Below are 20667 nucleotides of genomic sequence, written 5' to 3'. Positions count from 1 at the left end.
CCAAAGAGGTAGTCATTTGACCATATTTCCCAGGACTGTGTGGCCTCCTGTGAGAGGACCCTCAGGGCTGGGACAGAAGACAGGTCTTAGCTTTGATGAGAAGAGAACAGCAGGCCCCACTCCAAGTTCTCCAGGTGGGACTACAGCCACTAGCTTGGACATCGTGTAGAAGCGACTCAGGCTTCCTAGCAGTATAATGGGACCAGACCCAAGGAGCTACTGAACTATGACACTGATCCTAGCCCCAAGGGAAACAGCAGTGAGAACCAAGCTGTGTGAATTTCTGGCAGGCCTCTTACAGTTGCAAAGGACAGAGAATCCAATTCAAATTAACTAACGCAAACAAGGGTATTTATTAACTCATGAAAGGAAACGTTGAGGGGGGTGTCCTTCAGGCATAGCTGGATCCAGGGGCTCAAATGACATCCTCAGGATGGAGTCTCTCACTTAACTCTCAGTTCTACCAGCAGGCTTCTCTGTGTAGTGCCAAGATATCCCCAGCTTTGTCCAGCTGAAAGCCCCAAGCTATCATTGGCCTAAGCTTTGGTCACATATCCATCTGGAATCAGTCCCTGTGGCCAGAGAGATAGACTGTGTTGATTGGCTAGAAACTTAACCACTACTCTTATAAATGACCCACTGGCTTTATCATCATGTAACGAACTCCCTGCTCTATGCTCTGCCGTGCTCAGCCCAGTTCTGCCCATTCCAGCTCTGCCCAGCCCAACCCAGTCCTCCGCTGCCCTGCCCTGCCCAGGAGGGAGTTCTGCAGGGATAGCAACAGAGTATGGTCCACCAACATAGAGCCTGGCAGAATCAGCATTTAGTACGCTTTTATGAACTGCATGTACGATTGTGTCTGTACCTATGGGGAGATTTGCATAGGGAAGGGTGTCTCTTGGTTCCCCTGAGGCTCTGATCTCAGAGTAGGGAGGACTGTTGAGTCAGGGGGACAAGGGACAGTTGCAGTAACACAGAGTAGATGGTGCAGCAACCTGGTCTCATTTTGGTTAGTGGGGAAGAAGGGGCAGGATTGATGTGGGAGGGAGCAAGAAGCTTATGGAAAATACAATTTCCCAGTTGGAAAGGGAAAGGAGGGATCTTAACTCAGTACCAGTTAACAATCCCAAGACACACCTTGGGCCTGCCCCTCCTCATCTTCTGATGGCATCCAGTCCTGAGACACAGACTAAGGCCAAACTCCTCAATGAGCCTTCGTCTTACTGATGAGCCCTTCAGGATCTGGACCCAATCCATAATACTACTGATACTAAGCTGGGCGTATGGCTGCCTAAAATAAAGAACTACATTTCCCAGGCTCCCTTGCAGGTAGATGTGGTCACATGACTGTGTAAGCAGCTGTGGTATGTGCAACTTTGAGGAAGTGGGGGGTGCCTTTCTGTTTCCTACTGCTGCAATGTAGATGTGATGGCTGGAACTCTATCAGCCATATTGGGCCATGACATTGTCTTGGAACTAGAGGCCTTGAATGGTAGGGCAACAAAATAGAAGGAACTTGGGTCTCACATACCATGGAAGTCTGCGCTATCCATGGACTGACCAGTGTTTTGATCTCTTGCTATTTGCCCTACTGAAAGAGGAATCACATGCCCTAAATAGTATAGATGGCCAAACACATGACACCTAACATTGGATAGCTGAGCTCATCATCATTTAATTAGTCACAAATACTCACAGGCCAGAATTGGAAGAGGACATTGTACACAATGTAGAGCCATATGTGGGAGGTGCACTTGGGAGCAGAGCCAAGAAGTAAGGGCTACGAGAGGTGGACTTGGTGGTGACAAAAGGGTGGGGTGACCTCTGGTTCCCATAGGAGGATGTGATTGGCTTGTTTGAATAACTTCTTGGTGTGGCAGAGAGGTGAAACCCATTAGGGGACCAGATGAGGTGTGGCTGGTCTGGGTGATAGAGAACTAGTCAGGTGGGGAGCCTTTCCCACTGGTTGGGGTAGGGGTGCCTATCTGACAAAAGCACAGAAACTCACATCTAGGCCTTTGGGGCCCTGTGAGGCTCAAAGACACCAAAGCAACACATGGAATTTCAGGCCTTTTCACACAAACAGTGCCAGTCAGCCTGACAGTGAGAGAAAAACATATCTCTCTTGTTTGAGTCATCACTTCTCTTTTATTTCTTTTCTTCTCTTTTAAAAACTGAATCTCGTCCTAGTGGACACAGGGGATACCCACAGACGTGAGAGTTGAAGCCACAGCACGGGTGCTGTTTGCCAAAGAGAAAGCTTAGAAGGAGAAGAGAAGGGAGTCAAAGGGAGATCCCTCAAGGGTGCTTATACTTGAGGTGGGGGCAGAAGAGAAGCACGCGATGGCTGTGGAGAAGGAGGGTGAGAAAGGAACCTGAAGGTATCTGGTAAAACTGAAGATGTGCCTGCCATGTACTTGTGATGGTTCATGTGTATGTGTCAAATATAAAATCATATGATAACATTTTATTGGGTCATGGGATGCCCGGATTAAACATTCTTTCTGGGCTCCTCAGTCCGGTGTTTCCAGAGGAGATTAGCATTTGAATCCATGGACTCAATAAGCTAGATGGCCCTCCCCAGTGTGCCTGGGCATCAACTGAAAGGCAGAGGAAGGAGGAACTCATCCCTTTTACCGTCCTGTGGGGACATGCGTCTTCTCTTGCATCAGGACTGGGACGTACACCATTGGTTCTTCTGGTTCTCAGGCCTCAGACTGGAATTATACCACCAGCTTTCCTGGGTCCCCAGCTTCCAGACAGCAGCTCATGGGACTTAGCCTCTAAAATCACATGAGTCATTTCCTCATAATAAATCTCCTTGTATGTATAGATTTTATATATGTAAAAGGATATACATATCTCAGCTGTATTATATATGTATACATATATACAGGTATATATTTCCTACATATGTATATGTGTATATATACATATGTATAGTATCTCCTTGAACAACATGGATCCACTTATATGCAGATTCTTTTCATTGAATTTGTACTACAGTTGTACATGATCTATGGTGGGTTGAATCTGCAAACCTGGAACCTCAGATTCGCAGGGCCAACTGTAGAGTTATACACGGATTTTTGACTGTGCAGAGGGTCAGCCCCCTAACCCCCAGGCTGTTCAAGGGTTATATATATATATATATATATATATATATATATATATATATATCTCCAAGATCATTCTGCATTACAAACAGCCCCAAACGTCAGTGACTAACATCGGAGCTGGTCATCCCCACGACAGAATCTCAACAGATAAGCAGCAGGACCTCTGAGCCACAGAGTCACCCAGGGACCCCGTCCAACAGGGGCTGCACCGTCTTGAACAGCAAGCAGTCCTTGCTCAGCTGATCCTGTGACACAGCCAGATTCGCCATCACATCTTTTGTGTTTCCACTCTGAAGGGCCACCCGACCCTCCTGCTCCCATTTCATTGGCCAGAATTGGTCACGTGGTCCTACCTGACCGCAGGGAACCAAGAAATGGCTGGGGGCGGGGCGGATCTGGTCCGGGAAAAGGAGCAAGTGAATTATTTGGATTATTACCCTCTCTGCAACACCCAACGACCGGCAATCTGTTCTGGAAGAGTTCTTACACAGCCCCCAACAGGTACGTACAAGGATGTTCCCATACGGGCTTGTTTATAATAGTAAAAATTCCCTCTTTCCCTCCATCCCACAGGGCTAGCAACTTCACTTCATTTCATTCACACAGAGAACCCCCCCTCACCAAATCCGCCGATCAGAAGCAATTTTTTTGACTCTATCTCCTCTTCCCTGCCTTACTTTTGTAAGGGCCGTTGTAACCAATGACCACAAACTGGGTGGCTTTACACAACAGAAATGAATTCATTTCAGAAGGCCAGATTATTTCTTTGGGCTTGTGGAGGCTCGAAGTCCAAAGTCAAGGTGTTGTCAGGGTTGATTCCTTTGGAGACTCCTTCCTGGGCTCTCTTCCAGCTTCTCATGGCTGCTGGCAATCTTTGACGTTCCTGGGCCTGGAGCTGCGTCAGGGAACTCCCCACCTCGGTTTTCACGTGGTCTTTTATCCGCGTATGTCAGTTTTTCTACCCTTCTCCTTACCTTCCTTCCTTTCTTTCTGAGAATAGAAGAGGTGTTTATTGGGTTACGCTGCCATAGACAACAGCGGGCCACATGGATGGAGAGGTGCCTGTGTGAGCGCAGAGGGTCCTCTTAAGCTTTTAAGGACACTGGTCATTGGATTTAGGGCACACCTGGTTAATCCAAGATAATCTCAAAATCCTTCACTAAATTACATCTTTTTTCCAAATAAGTTCATACTCACGTGGTCTGAGGGTTAGGATATCAGCACATCTTTTTGTGGCTCACCATTCAAACCACGACATGGATTAGTCAGTAGAGCTCATCTTGTGAGAAAAAAAAAGTTTCAGAGCAAGGCCAACAGTATTCATTGTTTCTATAAACTAAAAATTTTCATAGCTTGGTGGTCTCTACGGGGAGAACTGGGAGGCTGGGGCCCAGCGGGAAGGGGAGCCTGCCACCATATATCCTTGTATCCCTGTTGAACTAAAGACTTGACTGGGGTGTATATGACATACAATAAAAATGAAAATATTTAAAATATACATGAGACAAAACTCATCATTTCAAAACTCAACATGGATGCACCTGGGAAAAACCATCACCATGGTTCGTGAACATTTCCGTCACCCCCAAAAGCATCCTTATGCTTGTCAGCCCTCCCTCCCTCCTTTCACCTCCAGCCCCAGGCCACCACTGATCTGTTGTCCATCACCATGGACTATGGTACATTTTCTAGAAATTAATAAATGGAATCAAAGAGTGTATCATTTCTGCTGTCCAGCTTATTCCATTTGGTAGCTGTTATGAGATTCATTCATGTTGTCACATGTAACTATAGTGGTTTTTTAAAAAGTCCATTTAATATTAATTGAGATATAATTGACATATAACATTGTATTCGTTTTAAGTGTACCATAGTTCATTCTTTTCTATTATTTGGTAGTATCCACTGAATGGATGAACCAACTTTTTTTTTTAAATCACAGGTAGAGGGACTTTTGGCTTGTTTCCCTTTTTTGGATAATACAAATAAAGCAGGTGTGGATAGTCATATATGAGTCTTTGAGGAAATGTGTCTTTTTTAAAAATTTATTTTATTTACTTTGGGGGGGGGGAGGAAATTAGGCTCACTCATTTGCTTATTATTTTTAGTGGAGGTATCGGGGATTGAACCCAGGACCTCAGTCATGCCAAACACGCATTATACCACTGAGTTATACCCTCCCCTCAAAAGACACAGTATTTGTCCTTTTGTGACTGGTTTATTTCACTTCATATAATGTCCTCATGTGTCTTTTAAAAAGCTTCTCTTAGGTAAATATGTAAGAGTTAAATAGCCGGATCATATGGTAGGTGTGCATTTAACTTTTTGAAAACCTGAGAAACTGTATTCCAGCTTGGTTGTGTCATTTTTCATTCCCACCAGCAGCCTAACAGAGTCCCAGTTCCCTCACATCCTTGCCAGCACTTGGTATAGTCAGTCTGTTTAATTGGAGCCTTTTTAGAGGGTATGTAGCGGTCTATGATTGTGACTTTATTTGCTTTTCCTTAATGCCTAATAATGTTGAGTATCTTTTCATGTGCTTATTGCCCATTCTAGGTCTTCCTCGTGTTGAATTTTGAATTGTGTGAATCTAATACTTATTTAAAAAGTAAACGATCTCACCCATTAGGTTAGCTTGTATTAAAAAACAAAAAAAGAAAACCCAAACCCAGAAGGTAACAAGTGTTAACAAGGATATAGGGAAATTGCAAACCTTGCACACCTTGAGGAATGTAAAATGGTACAGCTGGGGTGGAAAACAGTATGGCAGTTCCTCAAAAAAAAAATTAAACATAGAATTATGTTCCAGCAATTGCACTTCTGGATATACACCCAAAGAAACCATAGCAAGGAACTGACCAGATATTTGCATACCATGTTCATAGCAGCACTATTCACAGTAGCCAAGAGGTGGAAGCAACCCAAGTGTCCATCAGTGGATGAATGGATAAACAAAATGTGGTGTATTCACACTACAAAATATTATTCAGCACTGAAAAGGAAGGCAATGCTGACACACGCTACAACATGCATGAACTTGAGGACATTAGATGAAGTGAAATAAACCAGTCACAAAAGGACAAATACTGTATGATTATACTTACTTGAGGTCCCTAGAGTTTTGAACTCATAGAGACAGAAAATAGAATGGTGGGTGCCAGGGGCTGGGGGAGACAAGGTTAGGAGTAGGTGTTTAATGAGGACAGAGGTCCTGTTTGGAGTGATGGAGAAGTTCTGCAGATGGAGGTGGTGATGATTGCACAATACAAATGTACTTAATGCCACTGAATTGTACACTTAAAAAAAGCCAAGATGGTAAATTTTATGTTATATACATGTCACCACAATTTTTTTAATGTGATAAAGAAAATTTTTACTACAAACAGGCAAGCTTAAATGAAGTTTCTTCAATAAATTGTATTCCAATGAACTTGTTACATATATATTTATACATACACACATATACATAAAACTTAAGTATAGTGGAACAAATTTATTTGTATATGTAACAAACTTAAGTACACTGGAATACAATACATATGTAAAATGTATATACACTATGTACAATGTGTATTTGAAATATGTATATTAAACAATTTCATATACATATTAGTTTGCATACAGGTTTGGCCACAGTAATTAATGGCTTCATGAGGACATCTGTGTCCTTCTTTTGTTCAAGGGGTGTCCCATGCCTGTCCCTGCCCCAGCAGAGGGACCCCTCCTCAGAATCTACAGTGCCTTTCTGTGGGTTCTGCACATGCAGTAGAATGGACATATCTACCTGTGTGTCAACCACAACTCCACAGAAGCAGTAACAGTGTCGTGTTGGGAGGAGGAAGCTCAGGGAGGGCACCAAGTTTGGGGGAGGCCGCTTTTGGGCACAGGTTATATATTTTTACAACAAGAATATGAATACATTGCTTGATTGGGATGTTCCTAGCAGACATGAATGACACAACATGGCTGTGTTTCTGACCTGGTAAAGGACACATCTAAAGAAATCTGACAGTGGCAAGTATTGCTCAGGATGTGGAGCAACTGGAACGCTCATTGTTGTTACAGGTGTAGATTGGTACAACTTCTTTGGACAAGCAATTTGGCACATACCAGCAACTCCAATCCAAGATATGAGCCTCAGATAAACTCTTGCAAAATTTCCCTGGGAGATACAAGAGTGAAGCATTGATAATGATTAGCCCTCAAACTGGAAATATCTGCACTTTCCACCCACAGGACCACGGATAAATCAATTACGGGGCATTCACTACACGGTAGTGAAAATAACTCACTCCCAACTACACGTCATTATAAATCCATTTGCATGAAAGTACGAAACAGGCCAAACAAGTAATATACTATTTAGGGGTCTGAACATGTGAGAATGATAGAACAAAATTCCAGGATGTTGCTACCTTGAGGGCAAATAAAGGTGATGAGATGTTCAAGAATCCTGGTAATACTTTTAGTCTCAAGACAAGACATATGTATTTTAAAATATTATTTTGTATATTCAATATTTGATCATTCAGATGTATCAACATTTGATAAAAGATGACTGGCAGGTTGTAATTTCCAAAGGTGGTCATCATAATATCTCACATTCCACATGCTTTTTAAAAAATATATTAAAATGTTATTGCATAGTTATTTAAATTCTTTTGGGACCATGTGATTTTCTATTTTTTTTTCCTCTAAAAAATTTTTATTTCTAATTTATCCCTCCCCACCACCTTTCTTCTCTGGTAACCAGAAGTTTGTTTTCTGTGTCTGTGAGTCTATTTCTGTTTTTAAATAAGTTCATTTGTATCATATTATAGAGTACACATAAAAGTTATATTATGTGATGTTTGTCTTTCTCTTTCTGATTTACTTCACTTAGCATGATCATTTCTAAGGCCATATGTGTTGCTGCAAACATTATTTCATTTTTTTTTTTATGGTTGAGTAGTATTTTATTATATATATATACCACAACTTCTTTATCCAATCATCTGTCGATGGACATGTAGGTTACTTCCATGTCTTTGCTTTTGTAAATAGTTCTGCTATGTACACTGGGGTGTGTGTATCTTTTTAAATTAGAGTTTTCTCTGGATATATGCCCAGGAGTGGGATTGCTGGATTATATGGCAACTCTATTTTTAGTTTTTTAAGGAATCTCTATACAGCTTTTCTTTTTTTCACATATAACACATTTGTTTCCAAAGAGTGTTTCCCATAGTAAGTTTTTGAAAATAGAAAGTAAACGTAAGTATTCTGTGAAACTATATTCAAGGACTGACAGATTTAGGGGAGAAACACTTTATATACTATATGATATATATATTGAGAACAAAAACAAACATTATAAAAAGTATAAAAATAGACAAAGATACAAATATTTTTAGTTTTGTAACAAACCTCCATACTGTTTTCTGTAGTGGCTGCACCAATTTAAATTCCCATCAACAGTGTCGGAAGGTTCCCTTTTCTCCATACCCTCTCCAGCATTTATTGTTTGTAGACTTTTTAATGATGGCTATTCTGACTGGTGTGAGATGATACTTCATTGTAGTTTTCACTTGCATTTCTCGAGTAATTAGTGATGTTGAATGTCTTTCATGTGCCTGTTAGCCATCTGTATGTCTTCTTTGGAGAAATGTCTGTTTAGGTCTGGGACCATGTGATTTTCTGACAATGCGTCCTTCCATTCTCCCATTAAGAGTTGGAGTCTATGTCCTTTCCGTTGAATCTGGGTGGACCTTTGTGACTAATGCAATCAATAGACTTAGGTAGATGTAATTTAATACCATTTCTGAGCCTAGAGCATAAAAGCGGATACACATTGCTTCTGGTTCTCTCTCACGGGAGTTGCCCTTTGCACCCCTCCACCATGCTGTGAAGAAGCCCAAGACACTTGGACCAGCCACTCGGTTCTGTTCTGACCAACAGACAGCATGTGAAGCACGAAGAAGCCTTTGAGGTGACTCCAGCCCCAGCCACCATCTGACTCTAGCTGCATAAAACACCTCAAGTGAGAATTGCCCAGCCGAGCCCAGCCAACACTTAGGACTGTGCAAGATAATAAGACTAAATATTATTGTTATTTTACACCACTGTGTTTGGTGTTGCTTTTTATATAACAATGGATAACTGATACAAGGTCTCTTTATTGGGGTGGGTGGAGCTCTGGAAAGAGGATGAGGGGGACCCCCTGTCTGCTTTCCTTCATCCCGCTTAAATGGGTCACTGGTTGAAAGGGCTTCAGGCTGCCAGGAGGTGGGCAATTTGGTCAACTTGTTGGGAAGTCACCAAGTGTGGATTCCTAGGAGCTTTCAGGAAAAGCTTTGCTCTCCCAAGACCTGGGGTCTGCATGAGGGAGTGGAACCTCTTGTAAACACATGTCCAACTGACTTGGCTCAAATTGTGTCCTCCCTGTCCTTTCCCACATCAGAAAATGGCAACGCCTTCCCCACAGGCGCTAAAGCCATATTTAACTCCTTTCTCACCTCTACAGTCCATGAGCATCACCCGACAGCTCTGAACATAACCACATTTCTCCATTTTTACTGCTACTATCAGAATTCAAGCCACCATCACCTCCTTCTCTAGCCCCTCTGGAGCCATTCTTGTCCCCGTCACAAACCATCCTATACACAGTGGCCATAGTGTCCTTCCCCCCAGCTCCTTAAAACCTATTTACTTTGAAATAATTTCTGATTTACAGAAGATCTTTGCTATGGACTGAATTCTTGTGTCCCCCCAGAAATTTATATGTTGAAGCCCTAATCCCCAGTGTGATGGTATTAGGAGGTGGGGGCCTTTGGGAGATAATTAGGTCATGAGGGTGGAGCCTTTATGAATGGGATTAGTGCCCTTATAAGGAAGCTTTGGCTCTCGCGCTCTCTCTGTCTGCCTGCCTCTCTCTTGCTCTCTCTTTCTGCAATGTGAGGGTATAGCTAGGTGGCATCTGTCCACAATCCAGGAAGTGGACCCTCACCAGACACCAGGTCTGCCAGCATCTTGATCTTGGATATTCCAGCCTCCGAAACTGTGAGAAATGTGTTTGTTGTAAAACCACTCAGTCTATAGTATTTTTGTTATGGCAGCCTAAACAGACTAAGATAATCTGCAGAGGTGGTTGGTACAGAGAATTCTTGTCAACTCTTCACCCAACTGCTCCAAATGTTAACATCTTGTACAACCACAGTAAATTAACTAAGTTGGTACCATACTATGCACTAAACTACAGACTTATATGAATTTCACCAGTTTTCACTCCAGTGTCCTTTTCTGGTCCAGGATCCCATCTGAGATGTCACATTTCATTTGATTATCACATCTTAGACTCCTCTAAACTGTGCCAGGTTCTTGGTCATGGTTTCTCATGACCCTGACACTTTTGAAGTATATTAGTCTGGTCTTTTGTAGAATGTCCTGTCCCTCCATTTGGGACAAGCATCTGATGTTTTCTCATTAGACTGAGATTATGGGGTTTGGAGAGGATACCAGACAGCTGAGTGTCCTTCTAAATAGGTCACATCAAGGGCCCTTGACATGCACATGACTTATCACTACAATGGTAACCTGGATCCCTTGATTGTGCTGGTATCTTGCCAGGTTTCTTCACTGTCAGCTTACTTTTTCCCATTCTATGCTTTCTTCCTTAAAGGTGAGTAACTACAAATAATCATATGATATCACTCCTATGTGGAACCTAAAAAAATGATACAAATTCTATTTACAAACCAAAAACAGACTCATGGACATAGAAAACAAACTATGGTTACCAAAGGGGAAAGGGCAGGGGAGGGATAAATTAGGAATTTGGGATTAACAGATGCACATTACTACATATAAAACAGATAAACAACAAGGACCTACTCTATAGCACAGGGAATGATATTCAGTTTCTTGTTATAACATGTAATGGAAAAGAATCTGAAAAGAAAAAAAATATAAAACTGAATCGCTTCGCTGTATACCTGAAACTAACATTATAAATCAACTACACTTCAATAAAAACTTTTTTTGAAAAATGAATCACTAAATCCAGCCCACATCCAAGGAGGGGAATTAACTTCCACCTCCCAGAGGGAGGCATATCAAAGAATTTATGAACATTTTAAAAAACTCCCAGTAATTCATAAATATTTTAGGAGACATACTTTTAGGGTAGGCAAGTTTCATCCACTAATTTTAGCATCCATTGGTAGATCTTGCCTGCTGCACTGATTTCTGTGGTAATTGAGAGATGGTAATTTTCTACTTCCCTCATTCCTTCTACATTTATTAATTGGACATCTTCTATAAGGAAGATTGGCCCCTTTCCCCCATTTATTTATTCAATCATTTATTTATATCAGTATGGGCTCATGGGTATTTATTTAATACTTTGAATCACAATGATCTTTAAAATCTCATCTCAGATTCCATAATCTTCTATTAAAAACCTTCCAGGGGCTTCCCTTTATGCTTCAGAGTAAAATCCAAGTGTTTTATTTACCTACAAGCCTCATACGCTCCCTACCTGCTTCTAAGTCCTTGTCTATTTTCCTTCCTTCCTTTTTCCCTTGCTCATTCCTGCTCTGGCCCAACTGGCCTTTTTGTGGTACCTCAGTCATGCCACCCTCATCCCCCTGAAACCTTTGTCTTTGCTGGAATATTCCTCCTCCTCACCTTCACAGGGCCCCTCTCTGACTGTCCTAAGCAGCCTTCTTCCTTCCTCTCTAATCCTACCTGGAATTAGATGATATAAACTTATACCCTTGATTATTATCTGTCTTGTTCATTGCCATATCTCCAGGGCTTAGAACATATTAGGTGCTCAATAAGTATTTGTTGGATAAATGAATGCATGAGGCTGGAAGAATTTGAGAGCCAGATCCACTTGATTCTTCTCTGATTATAGTCACAACAGGTCGCATCTGAGGTATATATGTGCCAGGTATTCAGGAGCGCTACATTGTAGGCCTTAGTTTTAGCATGTGTCAAATGGAGATAATGAAAGGACCTATCTCCAAAATGGCTACGAAAGTTAAATGAGCTAAGGCACAGGAAGAGGATGTACATATCAGACATCAAACAATTGTTATTACTATCATCTATAAAATGGGCATAACAGCGACCTGCTTCATAGAATTGTAAATTCGGAATTGTTTCTGGCAAATGTAAAGCGCTATACAAGTGAATGATGCTGTTATTATCCATCATCATGCCTCCTGGCCGCCACCTCCCCCGCAACCAACCCATCTGAAAGATGTTTTAATCGAATTATATCCTTTTATTTTGCAAATCCCTTTCCTCGGCCCTGCCCGGTGGCCCGGGGATGCTTGCCAGGCCTCCGTGCACCGGGACTTGGCGCGGACATCCCTGGGCTGGGGTTTCGGGCCCTTCTGGACCACAGGCTCCCATCGCCCCGCCTACAGGCCTGGACCGCCTGGGTCTCCATGGAAACCCACCAGCCACAAGGGGGCGTGACGCCGTGGAGACAGATCTGGGCCTCTGCCTATCCGGTCAAAGTCAGCTCGGCGAGGGGCGCAAATGGAGCCTCTGATGGGTGCGTCTTTGCGGGAAGGCGGGAACACGGCGACGGGCCGCGGGGACTGTACAGTCTTTACCAATCAAAGGCCGAGTTGGCTGTGATGGACAGGCGTAGCGGGAAAAGGCCCCGAGTGCGGGCTTTCACCCAACCCGCGGGCCGCAGTGCCGAGAACGGGCCAATGAGGAGGCGACGGGGGTGGGGCGAAGAGACCGGTTGCTCCGGAAGTGGAGGGAGGGGGTGAAAATGGCGCCCAGCTCGAAATCGGAGCGGAACAGCGGGGCCGGGAGCGGCGGCGGCGGCCCCGGGGGCGCCGGAGGGAAGCGGGCAGTGGGGCGGCGGCGGGAGCACGTCCTCAAACAGCTGGAGCGGGTCAAGGTGAGCCCTGGAGTCTGGGAGGAGCGCGCCGGGGGGTGTGGAGGAGGGAGGAGGGAGGGCGTTCGCGGGGTGAGGGGTTGGGGGCGGAGCTCCGGGGGAGGGGGCTCGGATGAAGGGGGTTGGGCGGGGCCCCGGGGAGAGGGATGGATTGGGGGTGCCGGAGGGGGAGCTTGGATGAAGGGAGCTAGGGGCGGGGCCCCGGGAAGGAGCTTGGACGGAGGGGCTGGGTGCGGGGCCCCGGGGAGGGGGCTTGGATGGAGGGGGCCTTAGAGGCCGCTGGGGGAATAAGGAGGAAGGGGGCGATCCAGGGTCAGACTCATTTTTCAAAACCCTGCTCCCGTAGCCTCTCCGTTACGGAGCCTTCCCGCCTCCTTGGCAAAGCCCCTACCGGCTTTGAGATTTCTCCGCCTGGGGTTCCTCTCTCTGTCCAGCGTTCACCACACGGGAGCTGGGAGTTCCTGTAACTGCGTTTGCCTCCCCATTGAATGGGAGGGAGCTCCCTGGAGAAGGCCTGATCTTCAGCTACCTGAGCAGGGCTCTGTCTCCCCCATCAGACTTTAAACTCTCAGTGTGCCCGGGATCTTTCCCCCATCAATCTGGGAGCTCTGGGAGGGCAGACATGTGAATCTGCTGTCAGGTCAGCAGCAACTGGGGCAGGACTGTCTCCGTGGATAGTGGGTAGTGTGCCTTCTCCATTAGGCTGGGAACTCTGTGAGGACAGGGCTATGTCTTCTCCTTTTGACTAGAGTTCTTTGGGCAGGGACAGTCTCCACCCTCAGACTGATTGCTCCTTGGGTTGGGCTGTGGCTCCGCCCTTAACTTGGAAGCTCCCTGGACAGGGATTGTGTCTCCCTGTCAGCCTGGGCCTCACTGACAGGGCTGTTCCACCAGACTGGGATCTCCTTGAAGACTGGGCTGTTTTCCCCCATTAGACTGGGTAGTAGGACCCAAGGTGCTCTGATTCCTCAGTGACCAACTTATACCTGTCTGGCCCCCCAGATCCTTCCTTGGTGAAGTTTTTGGGGTGAGGGAGTTGGTTAGAAGGCAGCAGTTGAGAAGGGGGAGTTGGGACACTTGGTTAGACTCATCCTTCTGTCTGCCTTGATTGGCCCCCAGCTGAGGCCGGGGATGTCCCGAGGAAGCACCCCATGTGTAGGCTAGTGAGTTAGGGACAGCTGAGTGTAGTTGATCAAGCCCCCATCCCAGCCACCTTAGTGGTCCTGGACATCCGCAACTCATTGTGCAGAGTGGCAGCCTTCAGGAAGGCTGCTAGGTGGCCCAGTGTGGGCCAGGGGTGACTGGGGAACCTTTCTGGGGGAGTGATGCTAGTGCTAGTTCTCAGACCCCAGGGGCTTGGGCAAGAGGAACCCTAAGGTTCCCTAAGAGATACGGAGTCAGGAGGGTGGCACGCGTCCCTGGTAGAGAATCAGGCTCGAGCGGTTCGCACCTTCCAGAGCTTGGACCACCTAGACCATTATGGTTGGCAGGGAATGGGCCCGTATGGCTGGGCTGGGCTGAGCTGGACACCAAGGGTGCGGCTCTGCCTTGGGTGAGGGGACTAGGGGGCTGCAGGCCACCTGCGTCAAGAGCCCTGGCTGTCCCTTCCGCAGATCAGTGGGCAGCTCTCTCCTCGCCTCTTCCGAAAGCTGCCACCCAGGGTATGCGTCTCTCTCAAGAATATTGTGGATGAAGACTTCCTCTATGCAGGGTGAGGCTGGGGCCAAGCAGGGGGGGCGGCTGGGTGGGTGGCAGGCTGTCCTCTGACCTGGCCACTCGACGCTTCCCACCACCCCACAGACACATCTTCCTGGGCTTTTCCAAGTGCGGCCGTTACGTTCTCTCCTACACCAGCAGCAGCGGGGATGACGACTTCTCTTTCTACATCTACCACCTCTACTGGTGGGAGTTCAACGTCCACAGCAAGCTCAAGCTGGTAGGGCTGGGCCTGGCACTGGGCTGTCCCTTCTAACAGCATGACTCCTGCAGGTCATGGCACCCCTCTGAGCTGCAGGTTCCATGGCTGTAAAATGGAGACAGTGTACCCATGGAGTCATTGTCAAGACTCCAAGTGTTGAGTCGAACTATAGGAAATTGCCATTTTTAGAGTTGAAAATGGGTAAACAGCAGTAATTTCATATGGTTCAATGGCTCAGGCCAGGAGGGACCCATTAGCTTTGTTAGGACCAAGCGGGCTGCCACTGCCCCTTTAGCCCTGACCTTGACTCCTCAAATGCCCCACCCCAGGAGGTGAGTGCTGTTACCCCAGTTCGCACATGAGCTCAGAGAGGTGAGCAGGTCTCAGGGTGGGTCAGGCCTGGAACTGATGTGTCTGGCTGAGCCCCCTCTGCTTGGGCAGAGCTCCCATTGGCTGCATCCTGTCCTGGGCCCAGCCTCCCTCCCTGTGTCCCCAGCTTGTGAAGGGAAGCACTTGGGAGCTTCCTCAGCCTGTTCTCAGGAAGGCAGAGGGATTTGGGGTGGGGGCGGCTTGGGGATCCCTGGCCTGACATTGGCTGCATCATTCAGCCTCGGGTGGGGCCCCCCCGTAGGCCCCCGGGTATGCTCCCACCCTACCCTTACCCAAACATGCTGCTCAGGTCCGGCAGGTGCGGCTCTTCCAAGACGAAGAGATCTACAGTGACCTGTACCTGACCGTGTGTGAATGGCCCAGTGATGCCTCCAAGGTCATTGTCTTCGGCTTCAAGTGAGACTTGGGGCCAGGGAGGCCGAGGGTGGGTGAGGGTGGGCGCTTGGGCCGGGCTGCTGAGGCTGTGCTGGCCCCCAGCACCCGCTCAGCCAATGGCATGCTCATGAACATGATGATGATGAGTGACGAGAACCACCGGGACATCTACATCAGCACTGTGGCCGTGCCACCACCAGGCCGCTGTGCCGCCTGCCGGGATGCCATCCGGGCCCACCCAGGTGAGGGGCTGCAGCCCGGGGTGCGGGCTGCCTGCCTCTCCGCCCCGGGGCCACAACTGAGCCATGTGGCCTGTGTTGCTGCAGGTGACCCGAGCGCGCAGTGCCTGCGGCATGGCTTCATGCTGCACACCAAGTACCAGGTGGTCTACCCCTTCCCCACTTTCCAGCCCGCCTTCCAGCTCAAGAAGGACCAGGTGGTGCTGCTCAACACCAGCTACTCCCTGGTGGCCTGTGCTGTCTCGGTCCACTCGGCAGGTAAGCCCCGGGAGCTGCCCCTTAGCCTACCCGCTGCCAGCACCAACCTGGACAGCAGGCAGGCCCCCCACGCACTGTCAGCCTCAGGGCCTGTGATCCATGGACTTGGCCAAGCAGCCCCAGGAGGTCGGTCTTGTCACTACCCCCACATCACAGATGAGGAGACCGAGGCCGGGAGAGGTGAAGTCCCTCTCCAGGGTCACAGCCAGGAAGCGGGAAAGTGGGAACCCAGCCATACCCCACCCCAGTGCTGTTCACTAGAACTTTCCACAGGGGCTGGGATGTTCCATATCTGCAGTGTCTGCTATAGTTGCCACCAGTAGCCACTTGAAAGTGTCTCATGTGATTAAATTTAATTTTAGTTAATGTTAGTTCAAATAGTCACATGTAGTCAGCAGCTACCATACTAGACGGTGCAGTGCTTCCTTCTCTTCAGAAAGAGAAATGTTAATTTAAAAATTTCAAGGAGTGGTTAGTGGACAGATGGCTATCTTACATCTTTGTGTTTGGAGAAATGCCAGTAAAAATCAGATGATGTTGCTTGACAGAGTGGCAAACGTTAGGAAGCTGGATAATGCCACTGGCTGGTGACAACATGGGGCCCTGGGGGCTCTCTGATACTCATGGCAACAGAGGGTACCTTTGGCCCAGCAGCCCCACAGCCACGCATGTCCAAGGCTCTGGTGGCAGGAGCTGGGGGCAGCCTGGTATCCACCCCCGGGGATTGGAGAGGTAGGACAGGGTGGGCACTCCCCTTGGATCAGCAGGCCCAAGGAGAGCCCGAGCATGCATGGCTGTAGAGAGCATGCCTTGAAGACATGCTCATACAGAAAGAACACAGGGAGGTCTAGAATCTGATACAGATGCCGCTTATAGATAAATTAGAAATGTGTTCCACTTTTGACAAGAATCCGGTAAATAAAGATCCCTGTTGCCCCTGTGGAGGGGAGGGAGAATGGACATGAAAGGAAAATTGCATGTATATAACTAAGCCCACGAACCAGCCAGGGGCCTCCCGCCCCTGCCCTGGCCTCCTGTGCCGGCGTGGACAAGGCCTTGCTTCTCGCCATGCTGTGAGTCCCCAGCAAGCCAGGCCTGGATGGGGCTGAGGGCCCCTGCCCAGTTAGGAAGGACCACATGGCACAAGATCCGGCCGTGTGCACAAGGCCCAGGTGAGGGGCATTGTTACCCGTGTCTTAACCCTCATCTCACCATAGGAGGGTATTTACACAGACGGGGAGTTTTAACTCGAACATCATCCCCCTTCCCTCTGGAAGTGCTGCCACTCTGGCAGACAAGAGTGCATTGGTTGGCTTGCATTATCTCTCAGCGTGACCTTGGACAAGTTTCTCTGAGCCTCAGCCTCGAGTCTCTGAGCTGGGAGGACAGTTCTCCTATCCAGGGGTTGCTTGTGGTGGCCCAAAGGAGGCAGGGCAGGCAGAGCCCAGGGCCCAGCCACGGTGCTGCTTGGTGAATGTGTTGGGGTCCTCCACACTGACCATACATTCCCCAGGGGTTCTGGCCCCCCGTCAGGTGGAGTCATAGACAGAGGTTTGGGATTCCGCCAGGCTGTGCCTGTGCTGGTCTGGCTCAGGTTGGGGAGGACAGAGGGCTGTGTAGTAAACTCTCAGACTTATGTGGCTTCTATCTTTCATCATCATAGACTGTCAGCTCCCCAAGGGCAGGGGTTTTTGTTTTGTTCACTCCTGTGACCTGAGTGTGGCATACAGCAGATGCCCAAGAATAAGGTTTGAATGAACAAGTCAGTGCATGTGTGCACACACACACGTTTGTGTCTAAAAGTCCTTTTTCTCTTCTGGGTGTTTCAGACTGATCTCAGCATATGTAAGTCTTCTAGAAGGGTCTCCTCAAGGAAGATTTCTAAGAACCCTCCAGAGTTAAGGAGGTCAGGAGAGCGTCCTGATCTTGAACCCATCTGTTGACCCCTTTCCACCTCCATCACTTTTTATTTTTATGTTCCAGGCGATAGCAGCTTCTGCCAAATCCTGTATGACCACACCACGTACCCCCCGGCCCCTCCCAGCTCCCCTGGGCCCCAGAGCCCAGAGATGCCCCCTGTCCTCCCCAGCGTCTGCCCTGAAGCAGCCCCAGCCCGGCCCTCTGGAGCTCCCGAGCCCTCACCCGCCATCGCCAAAGCCAAGGAGTTTGTGGCCGACATCTTCCGCAGGGCCAAAGAGGCCAAGGGTGGAGCCTCAGAGGAAGTCCGGCCACCCCCCTGCCCAGGGCCCTCAGACAGCCGCTGCCGCCTGCCCTCTGAGCCCCTAGCCCCAGGTGGGGAGGCAGTGCCCCGGGACAGCCCCACTGCCACAGAGGCACCTGCCCCTGAGCCTGGATATGTCAACTACACCAAGCTGTATTACGTGCTGGGGTCCAGCGAGGGGACGGAGCCAGAGGATGGTGAGCAGGGGGCCTACTCGGCGGGCAGGGTCCCAGGTGTGGGAGGCTGGCCTGGAGGGGCCTCTAGGCCTCCCACTGCCATCCCTACCCCCACATCCTGCCCCCTCAGAGTTTGAGGATGACAAGATCTCCCTGCCTTTCGTGGTGACTGATCTCCGAGGTCGCAACCTGCGGCCCATGCGGGAGCAAGCTGCTGTCCAGGTTGGTGCTGGCAGCGGGCAGGCCGAGGGGCAGCTCCTGGGGAACTTGCTGGTCTGGCAGTTGGTGCAGGCCTCCTCTTACAAGCCTCTGGCCACTCTCCACAGGGTCAGTACCTGACAGTGGAACAGCTCACGCTGGACTTCGAGTATGTCATCAACGAGGTCATCCGCCATGATGCCACTTGGGGTCACCAGTTCTGTTCCTTCAGTGACTATGACATCGTCATCCTGGAGGTGGGCCCAGGGGTGGGGCAGGGCAGGCCCAGGACCTCCCTCTCTGGGCGGCTTTCTCAATAGCTGTCACCATCCACGCCCCCCAAACCCAGGTCTGCCCAGAAACCAACCAGGTCCTCATTAACATCGGCCTGCTGCTCCTGGCGTTCCCGTCCCCCACCGAGGAAGGCCAGCTCCGGTGAGAGGGCAGGGAGCCCGCCCTCACCCTTGCCCAGTAGGGTCCTGCACTCAAGACACCTCAGTGCTGGGGGTGGGGTGGGAGAAGACTCTCCTGCTCCTAAAACTTTGTTACTGCTCCAAAGACGAAAGCCCCTCAGGGTAGCTGGGTTTCAAGCTCAGGGACCAAGTGGTCCCACCCCCTTTATCTTCTGCTCACCACCCCTCCTCACTGTAGACCAAAGACCTATCACACCAGCCTCAAGGTGGCATGGGACCTCAACACAGGCATCTTTGTGACAGTCAGCGTGGGCGACCTCACTGAGGTCAAAGGGCAGACCAGGTGAGGCAGGGCTGGGGTTGGGGGGGCCAGGGCTGGGGGCAGGTTGGGCTGGTTTGAGAGCTGCGCACCTGTCTCTCTCAGCGGCAGCGTCTGGAGCTCATACCGCAAGAGCTGTGTGGACATGGTCATGAAGTGGCTGGTGCCTGAGAGCAGCGGCCGATATGTCAACAGGATGACCAACGAGGCACTGCACAAAGGTGGGCCCTGTGACCTGACAACAGTCAGGACTGAAGTCCTTATCCTGGGGCTTGGGCCCAGAGCAGGTGCTCACTCCTAAGTGTTGCTGGATGGTGGAGCACGTTGGCTGTGCTAGTGGACACTGTGGCATTGGGGTGAGGGGAGGCAGCTCAGGTGTGACACCTGGGGGCCCTGGCCAGTCACTCATTCATTCAGCAGACATTTATTAACTGGCTGTAGGCAGGAGTCAGAAGATAACTCAGTAGGGTGCTTGCCTTCCAGAACCTTCTGGGCCCATATCAAGTTAGGGGGACAGGCCTGGGTGAGCAGAAGTTCCAAGGCTCCGTCCTCATCCTTCCCTGCAGGGTGCTCACTGAAGGTTCTGGCGGACAGTGAGCGGTACACGTGGATTGTGCTGTGAGGGCCCGGCCACCCTGGACATTGACTCCAACTACCTCCGCGGCCTGGGAGCTGGCCGCCTTCCCAGCAGCCTCTGCCCAGCTGACCGGCTGACCGACTGATGAGACCGATGAGCGGCACTAGTGTTAAGCTGCGGGAAGGGGGCTGGGCAGGGCAGCCCCTGGTGGCCTGAGAGTCTGGACACTTCTTATTTATGCCTATTTAAGTTGGGAAGGGGCAGAGGGAGGGAGTCCCCTGCCCCACCAGCCTTGGGCACCTGCCTTCACCCTAAGCTGGGCACGGGCACTCGTTCATTGTGAGCTTGCCCCTTTCCTCGGCTACAGGTGTGGACATTGCCCCCCAACCCCTAGAGGCCAGATGGACCCTGTATCCTTGCCCTGACCACCCCCAGCACCACCCTCCCAATGGTGAACCTCGTGGCCATCACCCCTCTCCTCCACCCTGTTCCTCTTCACATAATAAATGTTTAATTTCTGAACGTCACTGAGTTCCCTATACTGCCTGCCACTCAGGTGCTTGGGG

General features: G+C 48.9%; 1 protein-coding gene across 1 annotated transcript; it reads left to right on the top strand.

Moving 5' to 3' along the window:
* The first annotated feature begins 12854 nt into the window (after window positions 1-12854).
* Window positions 12855-20628, top strand: DCAF15 (DDB1 and CUL4 associated factor 15). The gene is made up of 13 exons (XM_072947548.1): window positions 12855-13020; window positions 14631-14728; window positions 14818-14953; window positions 15615-15721; window positions 15803-15942; window positions 16027-16197; window positions 18181-18615; window positions 18725-18816; window positions 18921-19049; window positions 19142-19227; window positions 19444-19548; window positions 19630-19745; window positions 20091-20628. Exons 1-13 carry the CDS (start codon window positions 12889-12891, stop codon window positions 20144-20146), a joined length of 1803 nt encoding a protein of 600 aa, XP_072803649.1. The 5' UTR covers window positions 12855-12888; the 3' UTR covers window positions 20147-20628.
* The last annotated feature ends 39 nt before the right edge of the window (window positions 20629-20667 follow it).

Source organism: Vicugna pacos, chromosome 22 (genome assembly GCF_048564905.1).
Source record: "Vicugna pacos chromosome 22, VicPac4, whole genome shotgun sequence".
Classification (NCBI taxonomy): Eukaryota; Metazoa; Chordata; class Mammalia; order Artiodactyla; family Camelidae; genus Vicugna; species Vicugna pacos.
Note: the sequence above shows the minus strand (reverse complement) of the source record. Positions and strands in the feature narration are given on the sequence as shown.